Raw genomic sequence first — 15,809 nt, 5'->3', positions numbered from 1 at the left:
CTTCTTTAAAAAAAAAAGCTGCCTTCAGAATAAGGAGAGAATGTAGTCAAGAAGCGAGAATGAAACAACTGTCAGACTTCACCCAAAACCTCTCCTACAAAATGAAACACAAAAAACACTGAACAAACTTCTAAGCAGAAAGCCAAAGAAAAAGTCAGGAAAGCTTAGGAAAACAGGAAGAGAGGTCTATGGAGACTGTGGCAGGTGCTGGCTGAGAGCTCGTGTGTAGGAGTGGCACTGGGTGGTGGCAGGGTCTAAATACTTGGTTAGAAAGAGAACCCAAGGGACCCCTGTTCTTAGCACTAGGCACAGGATGTGGTACCAGTTGGTAGTTCTGTCACCTATTATCCAATTCTGGATCACAGGTCCAGGGCATAGATGAGAGGTCAAAGTCACAAGGGAGCGGGAGCCCTACCTGGGTAAGGAGGTTCTACAGACCTGGAAGGCAGTGACCAAGTCTCTCCCTAGATCACATTACTTTTGGAGGAACCAAAAACCTACACGTCCCCAGACTGAGCCATGAAAACAGAAAGATATAGACAAAAGTTCAAGTCAATCATTCCCTCACCCCTTCCCCCAACATGAGCAGAGCCCAACTCTAAGATAGTTAAGTTTAAAGTCAAGAAGTAGGCTGGAAAAATATAAAACAACACCAAAAACTGTTCATAAAAAAACTACAGTGGTTATAGGGAAGCTCAAGGCACAAACTCAGAAAACAATGAAAACATCTATAAGCAAGGCCTTAAAGATAAATAGAGAATGGAGACAAGCCCAAAAAGAATTAAAAGAGATAAGGAAAGAAATAAAAGAGAACAAATCAATGATTGTAAAAATTAGAGTGGTAGGAGGGAAAAAAATGGTAAAGAAAATGAGAGATATGTAGGAAAAATATGAAAAGAGAATTAATAACTTGATAAAAGAGTCACTAAAATATTTCTTAAACCTATTTTTACTTTTAACATAACTTTTAAGATAACTCCTCAAAATTAAGATTGACCAAATGATAAAATAGGTACAAAACCCGAAACCTCACTGAAGAACATCACTCCTTAAAAGTTAGAATTGGTCAAGTGGAAGCTAATGACTCCATGTTACATCAAGAATCAATAAAACAAAATCAAGAGAATGAAAAAGAATAAAATGTGAACCATAACAAAAAAACTGACCTTGAAAATAGATTAAGAAAAGATAATTTAATAATTATCAAACTACCTAAAATCCATGATATAACAAAGGCCTAGATATCATATTTTAAAAAAATTATAAAAGAAATCTGAAGGCAAAGTAGAAAGTAAAAGAATCTACTGGTCACCTCCTGAAAGAAATATCAAAATGAAAATTTCCAGGAATATTATAGCCAAAATCTAGAACAGGCAGTTTTCAGAGAAATAATTCAAAGATATCAACAGTCATATGAAAAATATGCTAATGAATAATTAAAGAGATACATATTAAAACCCCAAGGCACCACCTCACACCTACCAAATTGACTAACATGACAGAAAAGGAAAATGACAAATGTTTGGAGGGCATGTAGAAAAATAGGTGCATTGCTGGTGTATGCACTGTTAGTGAGGCTATGAACTGCTCCAATCATTTTGGAGAATAATTTGGAACTATGCCCAAAAGGCTATAAAACTGTGCACATCCTTTGATCCAGCAATATTACAACTAGTTCTGTACCTAAAGAGATAAAAGAAAAAGGAAAAGCACTCGTATATACAAAAAATATTTATAGCAGCTCTTTTTGTGGGGGCAAAGAATTAGAAACTGAAGGCATGCCTAACAATTGGGGAATGGCTAAACAAGTCATGGTCTATTATTGTAATAGAATACTATTACGTTGTAAGAAATCATGAAGGGGATGGTTTCAGAAAAAATGGGAAAGATTTAAACTTTTGCAAAGTAAGGTGAGCAAAAGAGAACAATGTAAACAGTAAGCAATATTGTAATGATAATCAACTGTGAGACTTAGCAACTCCCATCAATATAATGATCCACAATAATTCCAAAAGACTCATGATGAAAAATGTTATTCACCTCCAGATAGAGAACTGATACACTCTGAGTGCAGATTGAAGCATATTTTTCTCTTTCTTTATTTTTATTTTATTCATTCATTTGTTCATTTATGTATTGGCTTGTTTATTTATTTTGGACCAAGGCTAATGTGGAAATGTGTTTTACATGACTTCATACATATAATGAATATATTTCTTGCCTTCTCATTTGTTTGGGAGGGGCTAGAGGGCAAGAATTTGGAACTGAAAATAAAAATAAAATAAAAGCTTTTAAAAGGCCACCTTTATATGAATGTCCTTCCACTTCTGATCATTTTAACTGTCCTTCTCTGGACTTCCATTTCATTACATAAAAACTGCCTATAATTTTTCTGGTGAATATGCACTGCGGTGTTGTATAAAGGCAAGATTCTGCTTTTTGTTCTTTAATTACACTTTTTCTGTGGTCACTAAGTTACTAGTGTGTGTGTGTGTGTGTGTGTGTGTATTTACTGGAGTAGTATCTTTGCTTGTATGTGATCAAGGAAATGCCTACAATTACTTTAATTCTTTGGGCAAAGAAAAGGAACAATTAATGTTTGCTGACAAAAGTATAATCCCAAAGGATCTTGGCAGGCTAGAACAATGGGTTGAATCTAGAAGGATAAAAACAAATAGGGATAAATATACAGATCTGTGCTGAGCTCCTTGAGGGCAGAGATTATTTTTTTTCTTTTCTTTTTATCTCCAGTGCTGAGTGGTCTCTGGCACATAGTAGGCACTTAATCAACATTTGTTGACTTGACTAAATACAGACGTCAGGATAAGGGAAGTAATAATCCTACTATGGTCTCCTTGACTCAGCCTGCATCTAGAATACTGCGTTTAGTTCTGTGTGTTACATTTAAAGAAGGATTTTGACAGGTCAGTTACTGTAAGTCAATGAACATTATTAAAAGCCTATCATGTGTCACATACTGTACTAAGTAATGAAAGTGGAACTATGTCTAGAAGAAGTTGAGGGGGATGGTGATAGGACTTCAAACCATATCATATGGAGAAAGTTGAAAGAAATGGGGAAGTCTCACCTAAAGAAAAGGAACCTTGTAGCTATCTTCAAAGTATCTGAAGGGCTATCATTTGGAAGAGGAATAAGCCTTCATTGGATCATAGATTTAGAGATGGAAGGGACCTCTGAGGTTATCTTTCCCAACTCTCATTTTATAGTTGAAGACACAGAACCACAGAAGTGAAGTGACTTCTTCAAGGTCATAGGACCTTAGGACCAAAGATTTGAAGCTGGAGGGTATTTTAGAGACCACCTATTTCAAATGCTTCATTTTATGGATGAGGAAAGTGAGGTACAGAGAAGTTAAGTGCCTTGCTCAAGACCCCAAGGGTAATAAGTGGCAGAGATGAAATTAGAATCCATTTCCTCTGACTCTAGATCAACTTTGCTTCCTGCTATACCACCTTGCCTCTCCTAAAGGTCACATAAGTAGTTAAGTGGCAGAGATAGAATTTGAACCCATGTCCTTTGACTCTCAATCCTTCACTCTTTGCACTGTACCACATTGCTGTGGACTTGTTCTACATAGTTCCAGAAAGGAGAACTAAGAACAATGGGTAGGATTTTCAGTGGCAGATTTTGGCTCAATACAAGGAAAACATTTCTAACAATTAAACATCTAAATGGAACAGACTAACTTGTGAGGCAATGGCCTCTGTATTACTACTAGAAACATTTATGATAACCAGGAGGTGTCATAGAGTGGATTCATTCAGAAACTCATGGATTGAGACTCTAAAATATCATCTAAGATTCTGTGGGGCTCGAGTTATGGCTTAGAGTTTGTCACCTTCTAAGTCAAGTCTAGGTTGTTTTTTCCCCTAAATGCATTGCCTTACTTTTTCCCTAAATGAAGCCCATCTAAAAGCTCAAGGTCACCAGTAGCATTAACATCGTTAATCTTCCAAGAGTGTATTCCTATCATATCAGTATTTTTTGTTATCTAGTTTTTTTGTTTAGCTACAAACTGGGATACTGTATTATGTATTCCCTTTGGGATTTGCCGTGCATTGGTCCATGGGCAATCACCTTTCTCCATTTGTAGAAATGCTTGTTTTCTGTCCCTAATACATTCTAAGTCTTTGTCTAAAAAAAGAAATTAAAAATCCTCCAGTTCATGACAACTTCTCATTATAACTTAGGTTTTTTTTAAACAGTTTTTCATGTAGAAACTTTTCAAGGCTTTTTTTGAAGTGTAGGTATTTCAAGGTCACTGGTTCATACTTACATGCTTTTTGGTCTCCTGAAAGAGTAGTAGTTTAGTAAGGAATAATTTCCCCACCTACAACCCATACAACCTTTACCTGAAGCAATAAGAAATCTTAGAGACAGTTTAATCCAGCCTCCAAATTCTACAGATGGGAAAATTCGGGCCAAGAGACATGAAATAGATTGTCCAACATCTCTTAACTAGTTAATCACATCTTAGAACATTGGTTTCCTAACTCCTATCATAGGGTTTGTTTGTTCCCTCTCCCTCACTATACCATCTGTTTGCTGATTGTGCTTTACTGCTCTTCCCGTATCTTGCTAGATATGGGAGGGAGACTCACCTGTCTATGGCCCTCAGAGTCCTCTTCAAAGCCCTACTTACAAATTGGAATTATACTAGCATGCAACTTTCTTGGAGTTGCCCATCTAAGCTTATGCATGGGCATTGTAGAAGTCATGTCCTGGGTGAGAGGAGAGGTTGGCCGCTCTTGTCTCCGGTAGAGATTGTGAAGAATGAAGCCTAAACTGGATTTTTCTGTGTGGAAGGAATACTTGTATTGGCAAAGGAAGACTAGCTCCAAAGTCTTAGGGCCCAAGATCAAATGTTACTTCCTATGCTTACTATCCATGTGACCTTGGGGAACTTACCTAATCTCTATGGGCCTCACTTGTAAAATGAGAGGTTGGATTTCATGGTCTCTAATTCCTTCTCACTCCAGATCTATGATCCTATGATGCTGGTGGGCCTGTCATTCTATGACAGAATAAAATAGCACATGGTGAATGGGTCCAACCCATTTGACATCCAAACTTTTTGCTCATGAAGAAGCTGTCAGAATGGAGCTGAGATTGCATGTCTGGGCTTACCATTAATGGTTATGTTGCATACAAGTCCTGCACTTATAACCTGAAGCAGCTACTGGGAGACCCCCGTAACCACAATAAGTCTGTCAGACTAGCAGAGTGGGTCTAGATACAGATGTGGTTTGAAGCTAACAAGTTCAAGTTCTTTTCATGTATGGAAGTTAAGATGACCTATTCACTGGCTTAGGGTTTCTTCCTTTATCCTTTTTAACAGATATTCATGTTAGTCTTTTTCTGATTTTTCAAAAATATCCCAATTCATATGTAATCAAATTTCCTCCAGAAACTATATTTATGTTTAAAATAACAGACACTCCCTCCCACAACATACACATACCATGTTCCTTTGTGCAAGGTACACTTACTAAGAATATAGTTCCTTTTGGTGCTAAGCTTGTATTTACCCTCTAGCTTGTGATTACATGGCTCTCCTTTCTTTTATTTCTCTTTACTTAAATGTATACCTGTTACTTTCCCACCAAACACTAGTGTGGACAATATAACAGACTTCACTTCAGCAGAAATATGATGACATTGTCCCTCCTCGATTTTATTATGTGATATATGATTTTTAGATTGCATTTTAGCCTTATACTTCTGTCCAATTAACCTTCTATTCCACTTAACCACTTAATCTGTTCCCTTAACCATTAACCATCATGCCACTCCCTTCTTCAATATTAATAAGGATTTATGAGAACACATACAAATTCTTCATTCTGAAATTCAAGGCCTGTCATCATTAGGATTTACCTTACCCATCTAACTTCATCTCCCATCAGCCCACATAACACACCCTCTAATCCATTTATACTGAAATCCTTACTGTCCTCAATACCCACCACTTTAATCTCCACTTTTGCCCATGGTTTTTCCCTCGCTGAAATGCACTACCCTTCCTCATTACCAGTGAAAATTCTACTTACCTCTAAGTGTATCTCAAGGCTTACCTCTTCCATTAAGTCTTTTCCAATTCCTCCAGATTGTCCACATTCATCAATAGGAGGATAGAATTTAGAGCTGGAAGGAGCTTTAGACGTCATCTAATCTATCCTATCCTCCACTTTAAAACTCAGAAATCCAGGCCCGGAAGTTATTGGCTCACAGTGATACAGACAGAAAGTAGGAGAGCTTTGATTCCAATCCAGGCTTCTTGACTCTCAGGGTAGTGCTTTTTTCATTGTGTTATGCTAACCTCTCCATTCTGTGAACTATCATAGCACTTTTCATCTGTCCTATTCAGTAATTTATTCCTGATTGATAACCCTCTTTATCCAACAAATATTTTTGATCATTTACTATGTGTGATGCACTGAACAAGTGTGAGGGATATAAGGGAAAATGTGACCCTAGTCCTTACCTTCTTGGAATTTATAGTCAAGTATTAACTGTTCTATGTATAAATGTCTATTCTTCCCAGACTTACTATAAGCTTTCTGAAGGCAGGGACCATATTCTCCCCATGATCCTCAGTTTCCTCACTTGTAAAATGAGGGGATTTGATTTGTTAGCCACTGGAGTTTTAGGAGGCCCTGTAACTCTAAATTTATGATTCTATGATCATAGGAGGTTTGTTTTCTACCACAGAATAAAATGTGAACCAATGATTGGGTCCAACCAATTTGACATCCACATTTTCCTCATAAAGAAGCTCTGAGAATGGGGCTGGGGTAGGATGTCTGGGCTTGCCAAGAATGGCTATGTTGCATAAGAGTCCTATGCTAACAACCTGAAGTAGTTCTTAATCCTCCACAGTTGCTAGCATAGGGATGAGCACACAGTAGGTACTCATTAGGTACTTCCAGCCTTGATTCTTTCAGCGCATACATCACCTGTTGATGACGTACATACCTTAAACTCCTTTTCAATGTTTGCCAGCACTGCCAGCTCATTGCTAAGTTCTAAGGCCGTCATGACAGGATCTTCACTAGACAATGACAAATAAGCAGGGCTTGCCAGACCCCTGTAGGCATTAATTCGGGATCGTGAGTGACTGAAAGAGTCATGTTTCTGCTTTTGGTTGCATTCACTACACTTGCAGAAATAGTCATGAGGCCTTTCAATCCGGGCTCCTTTCCTCAAAAGAGTATGCACAATTTCATACTCCTGGCAGTGGGCAGCCAGAATGATGGGGGTAACATCATGAGAGAACCGGGTTCCATCTTCATCATAGGCGTAAAAGTCATCATGTTGGAGTTCTGACTGGCTAGGGCTTGTTGCCAATCTCTTGCCCTCAGCAAAAGCAGGATGATTTAAGATTGCTTCAACAATCCGAACATAACCTTTGCTAATGGCCAGGAGCAAGGCATCCCCAACACGGGACAAATTTTCTTTCTTAAGCAAAAGCTCAGTAATTTCCAGATGCTCGTTGGCCACAGCCAGCTGCAAAGCATTCTGGCCCATGTAATCCACACAGTTCACATTAAGTGAGAGGCATTCTTCTAGCATCTTTCGCACTACAGGAATGTTGCCGTACTCTGCTGCATCTAAAAAGCGTTCCTCCTCAATGGATAGACTTGTTGAGTGGTCATTGAACATATATGCTGGTCCTCGATTTCCTAACCTTCTCCCCTTCTCTCGGAGGATGGTCTGTCGACGATGGGCCAGTCTGTTGTCAGTGCCCCGACTGCATCAAAAGAGAAAAATTGCAAACAAATCAAATTATGTACATTTTAGTATACTGTAGGACCTGTAACTCATCTAATGAAATCCTGAAGTATTTTAGACAGCCGTATCATTATATCTGGATTAACTCTATTATTAAATTAAAATGCATTAATTTGTTAGTGGATAGACAGAGAATTTCCTTGAGAATATGAAGCACTTTGTCGTTGATTTAAAATTTCCAAATTGAAAATGCCATCAAAACCCACCTATATAGATCATATGGAAGGGAGAGTGGATTTAATTAACAAATATTCTTAGAAATAAATATATCCCATTCTAATATACATACAAATTATATATTATGTGCTTTATATATATATATACATATATGATAATAGATACATATTATACAGGTGATATATATGATAATACATATCATCACATTACATATCATGTATATATTATATCACTCCTAGAAGTGTAAGCAATAGCATATAAAATGTATTATTTATAAAAATTATTTTATTAATATGAATTTTCTAAATAATTAAAGAATGAAAATCATTCCCAATGAAAACACCATTACAATTCACCTCTATAGATCATGAGGGCATTTAAGAGAGGCACTGTGGATGTAAGAAGTTTGCAACATGTAACACATACAGACCTACAAAGAACTAGAGTAGGAATGTTATCAAAGAAATGTATGATGGAAAAAGAGGACAGAATGACCTCATGGTGAAAGGGATGGATAGCCTATTATTTCACTGGCATCTTGATAATGTCAGAACAAAGGGAGAAGGGCCTCCACTATGTTGAATGAAGCAACATGGCCAGGTGTCACAGAATGAATAGGCATTCTTGAACCATTTAAATTCCATGCACTTAGGAAGAATACTCAGAATGATCATACACAAATTCATTTGAGTGTTTATTTAGAAAAATCATATTTATACCATGATTTAAATTTTGCAAAGAGCTTTACTTATATTATCTTTTTCATACTTCTTCAATTTCAGTAAATTGGGAAGAAAAATTGGTATAGAGCCTAGAAAGTAGGCATCTTTGGTTGCTCCAGGTAATTCAAGGATCAACATTATAATAATCCCTAGGATGTGCTAAGAATGAATATATAATAATGTAGAATTTCAGTATTGGTAGGGAACTCAGGGACATTTAGTATAACTCATGTAGAAGAATTCCTTCTAAAATATTATCTGACAAATGGTGATCTAATTGTTACTTGGAAACCTCCACTGATGTAGAAACTACCTCCTTTGAAGGCAGCCCAATTTACTATTGTACAGTTCTAACATTGGAAAATGTTTTCTTTATATAAAACCACAATTACCTATTTTATATGTGTGATTCATTCTTCCTAGTTCTGGCTTTTTGAGAAGACAGGAAAAAACAAGTATACTTCCTCTTCGCCATTCCTTCTCTATTACAAAACTGTGTCGACTGGATCCACTACAAATTTATGTTACATAATCTCAACTGGGCCATCACTGTGGCAAGACAAACCTTTTGCCTGACTCATTATCCCACTCACCAGAGTAACTCTTCCAAATCTTTTCATGCCAGTTCAAGTCTCCCATGGCTTTCCTGCCCTCATCCTCTCAGCTGAGAACCATGGCTCATACTTCACTGAAAAAAATTGGGGCCATTCATTGTGAGTTCCCTATTTACCCTCCTCCTCATCTCATACCACTAAAATGCATTCTTCCACTTTCTTCTCCTTCACCCTTTTTCACATGAAGAGGTGTCACTTCTAGCCAAGGAAACCCTCTACACATATGTGATTCCATTCTATCCTGTCTTCATCATCAAACTTTCTCTTTTATCAACCTACTCTCACTTATCTTTAATTTCTTCCTATCTATTAGTTGCTTCTGTACTGCCTAAAACATACCCTTATCTACATTATCCTCAAAAAACCCTCACTTAATTCATCCATCCCTGTAAGTTGTTGTTCTCTCTCTCTCTCTCTCTCTCTCTCTCTCTCTCTCTCTCTCTCTCTCTCTCTTCTTTAAAATCTCAGCTAAAAGTCTACTTTCTGAAGAAAAAAAAACAACAAGAAAATTGATAAACCATTGGTTAACTTTATTTTAAAAAGAAATAAGAAAATCAAATTACCAGTATCAAAAATGAAAAGGGTAAATGCACCACTAATGAAAAGGAAATTAAAATAATTATCGGGAGCTATTTTGCCTAATTATATGCCAACAAAACTTACAATCTGGGTGAAACAGATGAATATTTACAAATATACAAATTGCCCAGATTAACAGAAGAGGATATAGAATATTTAAATAATTCTTAGAAAAAAATGCAAAAGCCATCAATAAGCTCCCTAAGAAAAAAATCCCCAGGACCAGATGGATTTACAAGTGAATTCTACCAAACATTTAAGGAAAGATTAATCACAATACTAATTACACCACTTGAAAAAAGTAGATAAAGGAGTCCTACCAAAATCCTTTCTAAGACACAAATATGGTGCTGATAACTGAAACCATGAAGAACAAAAACAGAGAAAGAAAACTATAGACCAATTTTCCCTAATGAATATTGATGAAAAATGTAAATAGAATCCTAGCAAGGAGATTAAAGCAATATATCACAAAGATCATACAATATGACCTAGTGGGATTTATACTAGGGATGCAGGGCTGGTTCAATATTAAGAAAACAATAATATGACCATATCAGCAATAAAAACAACAGAAATAATATTATACTTATAGATACAAAAAAGCTTTAGACAAAATACAACATCCATTCCTATTAAAAAACACTATAAAGCAGAGGAATAAATGTAGCTTTTCTTAAACAGATAAGTAGTATTTACCTAAAACCATGAGCAAGCTTTATTCGTAATGGGGATAAACTAGAAGTCTTCCCCATAAGTTCGGGGGTGAAGCAAAGATGTTCATTTTCATCTTTCAATATTATATTAGAAATGCTAGCTATGGCAGTAAGAAAAGGAAATTGAAGGAATCAGAGTAAGCAATGAGGAAATAAAATTATCACTCAGCAATTATTAGAGAATCCTAGAGAATCAACTAAAAAACTAGTTGAAACAACTAACAACTTTAGCAAAGTTGAAGGGATACAAGAAAACCCATAAATCATCAGTATTTCTATATATTACCAACAAAACCAAGCAGGAAGAAATTGAAGGAGAAATTCCATTTAAAATAACTGCAGACAGTATAAAATGCTTGGGAGTCTACCTGCCAAGACAAGCATTTTACAAACCAATTACACAACACCTTTCAGATACACACAAAAAAGATCTAAACAATTAGAAAACTATTCATTGTTCTAACTAGGTTGAGCCAATAAAATAAAAATGTCAATTCTACCTAAGTTAATTTACTTTTTCATTGCCATGCCAAGCAAACTAGCAAAGAATTATTTTATAGATAGAAAAAAACTACTGAAAGAACAAAATGTCAAGAATATCAAGAGAAACAATGAAAAAAATGTGAAAGAAGGCAGCCTAGAAGTGCCATATTTCAAACTATATTACAAAACAGTAATTACCAAAACTGGGCATAGACCAACATCTTATACCTTATACCAAAATAAAGTCAAAGTGGGTAAATGATTTAGAGATAAAGGGCAATAATACAAGAAATTAGGGAAGTGTAGAAGAATTTATCTGTCAGTTCTATGGATAATAGAACAGTTTATGATCAAACAAGAGTTATAGAAGATTGTGGGAAGTAAAATGGATAATTTCAATTATATTAAATTTTTAAAAAATTTGCATTGTAGCCAAGATTAGAGGGAAAGCAGGAAACTAGGGTTTTTTAAAATTTTAGACTCAAACACTAGAACTCAAATATAGATTAGAGAAAAGAAAAAAACATAAACTTAAATATTGAAACTTAAATACAAAGTAAGTAAAGAGGGGGAAAGCATGTCATGTATATAGCAGAACATGAGAGGATTCAAAATATGTAGTGAAAAATTTTCATTTCAAGAAAGCCTATATGGTAAATAGATGTTGAAAGCTGTTCCTCTTTTCTTTGCTTCCTTGCAAGTTTTCTTTCATTTTCAGATGTGCACTTTTTTACTTTATTCTTCCCCCCCACTCCACCCCTCCATCTCCTGGAAGGCACACACATATACATATAGACATATATAGACATATACTTTCCCTAACAAATTCTACTCCTGATCTTTGTTTTTATGTTTGTGTGTATCTCTTATTTCCTATCCTTCCTGACTCTTCTATTTTACTTCTACCCACTACCTTGCCCTCCTATTACTTAGCCTACCCTTCCCCTCAGGATCCTTCCCTTATCCTCCCAATCCCACAAATCTAAACACCCTTCTATATCCCCCTTTTGACCTATTCTTTCACCCTCCCCTCTAGAGATTCCTTCCTTATCCTCTCCCTATCCCTTAACCATTTTATTTCTTCTGAATTTAGAGGATTTTTATACTTTTCTAGATAAATATGCACTGTTCCCTCTTAAACCCATTCCTGATGAAAGTAGGTTACCAGAACTACCAGCCCTCCTCTGCCATCTAATTCCTCTGTGTCAATTCTTCCTCTTGCACCTCATTTGTATAAAATAATTACTCTTTTTAGCTGTTCCTAAATGGTTTTACTTTTATATCATACTCAGGTCTACCCCAATCTTTCTTATGAACTATCCAATTACTAATGACAATCTTAGACATACGTTTTACATTTTACCTACATAAAAAGTAAACTATCTGACCTTATTGAATCCCTTGTAATCAGTCTTTGGTATGTGCCTTATGTTTCTCTTGCCTCTTGTATGTCAAATCTTCTATTAAAGTCAGTTTTGTTGTTTTTTAGAAGTCCTGAAAGTCAGATAGTTGATCAAATATTCATTTTTTTTTCCAATTCAGAATTATGCTAAACTTTGCTAAGTATATTTTCAGCTGGAGGTCCAGTTCTTTTGCTCTTCAGTATATAAAGTTCCAAGGTCTGTGATCCTTTAGTGTGTCTACTGCCAGGTCTTGGGTGATTCTAATTGTGGCACAGTCATATTTAAATTGTTTTCTTCTTGTTGCTCTTAATATTTTATCCTTGACCTGGGGGTCTTGGTATTCGACTATAATATTTCTATGAGTCTTCCTCATAAAATTTCTTTCAAGTGGTGATTGATGGATTTTTTTCTATTTCTACTTTCCCCTTGTTCTAATGCTTCAAGACAATTTTCTTTAATTATTTCATGTATTATTGTGTCAATATTCTTTTTATCATAGCTTTCAGGTAGTCCAATTATTCTTATGTTTTCTCTTCTTGATCTGTTCTCCAGATCAGTTGTTTTTCTTATAAGATGTTTCACTTTCTCTTCCACTTTTTCATTCTTTATATTTTGTTTAATTATTTCTTGATCTCTTACTTACAACGTCACTGGTTTTTCCTTGCCCAATTCTAATTTTTGAGGTGTCATTTTCTTCTTTAAGATTCTGTATCTTCTTTTCTAATTGATTCCCTTTTTTCATAATCTTCTTGTTTTTCCTTGGATTAATTTTTTTTAGTTTTTCCTCAATCTCTCTCATTTGATTTTTAAAGTATTTTTTAAATTCTTCTATAAATTCTTTTTGGGCAGGTGACCATTTGACATTATTCTTTGGGTTAGAAGAGGGTTTCTTTGCTTCAATATTCTTCTCTGAAGATGAACCCCAGTTTCTCTATTCCCATAATAATGTTTTATGGTTGGATTCTTTCTCCTTTTCCTGTGCATTTTTATAGTAATGGTTTAAATTTTGAAATCACCTCTAGTCCTCGGGTATGGGATATGGTGGCTCTTGCCCCAGATCTTCAGTTCTCCTCCTCTAGCTTGGAAACAAAGCCAAACCTCAAGCCTCCTGTAAGTGCCCACAGCCAGGGGCATTCTGCCCCCCTGCTTCTGTACTCACCAGGCATGTGCTGGTTCCTTCTGCCCCCCACCCCAGTGCAGCTCACTACAGCACAGCTAGGTCTGATGTTCCTTGTCAGCAGAAGTCCCCTCGATCTTCCCCAGCTCAGACACCTGTCCAACTCTCCTCACTATCCCAGGGTTAAAGTTCCAGTGGCTGCAGCCAAGGCAGCCTCCCAACCCAACTAACCCCAGGGCTTGCAGCTGGTTGTTTAAGCAGCTAGCCTGGAGGTGTTTACTCTTCACAGGGACCAAATCTCTACAAGGATTTCTCTTCTGATCTTCTAGGATTGTCCCAGGAAGACCCCAGTTGTGCTTGCAAGCTATTTTATCTCTTTTGGGGTGGGGGAATCTTGAGGGCTTGGAATTTTCTGACCTGCTCTGCCATCATCCCAGAAACCTCTCTAGGGGGAAATTTTACAACAAGTTTCTCTGATAAAGGCTTCATTTTTCAAATTGAACCAAATTCAAAAAAAATAAGAGCCATTCCTCAATTGATAAATGGTCAAAGCAAATGAATAAGTATTTTTCAGAAGAAGAAATCAAAGTTATCAATAGTCACAGAGGAAAAATACTCTGAATCACTATTGATTAGAGAAATGTAAATTAAAACAACTTGGTAGTATTACCTCACACCTATCAAATTGGCTAATGTGACAGAAAACAAAAATGATAAATGTTGGAGAGGATGTGCAAAAATGGAGACACTAATGCACTATTGGTGGAGTGTGAACTGGTCCAGCTGTTTAGGAGGACAATTTGGAACTATACCCAAAGGCCTATAAAACTATTCATACCCTTTGATCCAGCAATACCACTACTAGATATGTATTCCAAAGAGATCAAAGAAAAGGAGAAAGGACCTACTTGTACAAAAATATTTATTATAGTAGCTCTTTTTGTGGTGACAAAGAATTGGAAATTGAGGTGATGCCCATCAACTGAATGGCAAAACAAGGTATGGTATATGATTGTGATGAAATACTATGATGCTATTAGAAATGAGGCATGGGATGGTTCCAGAAAACCCTGGGAAGACTTATATGAACTGATGAAGAGTGAAGTGAGCAGAACCAGGAGAACATTGTACACAGTACCAGAAATACTATAATAGCAATCAACTCTGAAAGCCTTAGCTATTCTGATCAAGACAATGATCCAAGGCAATTCCAAAGGACTCATGATTAAAAATACTATTGACTTCCAGAGAGAGAATTGAGCAATTGAAGCATAAATTTTTCATCACCTTATTTTGCTTGCTTTTTTGTTATTGTTGTTGTTACAACATGGCTAACATGGGAATATATTTTGCATGACTTAGCATATATAATTGACATCATATTACATGCCTTCTCAGTGGGTGGGGGAGAGGCTGAAGGAAGGTAGAGAATTTGGATCTCAAAATTTTGGAAAAACATATGTTACAAATAAATGAATAAAAATAAAATAATATAAAATTCCACCTTCTATAAGACTTTTCCCAGCCCCACTTGATGCTAATGTCTTCTCTCTGTTGATTATTTTCTAATTTTTCTTGTGTTTATCGTGTTAAATAGTTGTTTACATGTTGTTCTTTCCACTATATTGAAAGCTCCTTGAGAGTAGAGACTCTCTTACTTTCTTTGTATCCCCATTGCTTAGCATAGTATCTAGCATATAATAGTGCTTAATAAATGTTTATTGACTGACTGACTGACTGACTATAGCTCAACCTCTGATTGCCCAGAAACCTTAGGGTCATTTCTAAGTTTATCAAAGACTTCGAACCCAAACATTCCTTCCATTTAAGTGTTGTCTTTCCCTATTAGAATGTATGCTCCTCGAGGGCAGAAGTTTCCTTACGTGTGTGCGCACGCGTGTGTGTATCTCCAAGTCTTAAGTTAATGCTTGGCACATAAGTAAGTAATTAACAAATTAATTTCCTTTCTTCCAATTTTTGCTCTGTAGTTCTTGGCTGTATTTGTCCCAAATCCCCAACTAATATTTGCAAAAGTATCCTAATGTGCATTAACTGAAATTTGGTTTCTGCAACTTGCAACTTCACAGAAATTCCCATTAAATCTACACACAGGGGCCTGAAGGAGTTTCCTGCCATCTTAGCACATGATTGTTAAAGGCCAATATTAGCTAGAGATGTCTTTTAAC

The 15,809-nt window shown here is 36.2% G+C and overlaps 1 protein-coding gene across 1 annotated transcript in view; it reads right to left on the bottom strand.

Moving 5' to 3' along the window:
- Nucleotides 1–15,809, bottom strand: part of TRPC6 (transient receptor potential cation channel subfamily C member 6) — a 179,731-nt gene that overhangs the window by 65,148 nt on the left and 98,774 nt on the right. Inside the window, exon 2 of the mRNA XM_036745152.1 lies at nucleotides 6,997–7,771. Within this exon, the coding sequence (XP_036601047.1) occupies nucleotides 6,997–7,771 (775 nt within the window). The remainder of the gene's footprint in view (nucleotides 1–6,996; nucleotides 7,772–15,809) is intronic.

Source organism: Trichosurus vulpecula, chromosome 2 (assembly GCF_011100635.1).
Source record: "Trichosurus vulpecula isolate mTriVul1 chromosome 2, mTriVul1.pri, whole genome shotgun sequence".
NCBI lineage: Eukaryota > Metazoa > Chordata > Mammalia > Diprotodontia > Phalangeridae > Trichosurus > Trichosurus vulpecula.
The sequence above is the reverse complement of the archived record's forward strand: the minus strand, read 5'-3'. Positions and strand labels throughout refer to the sequence as shown.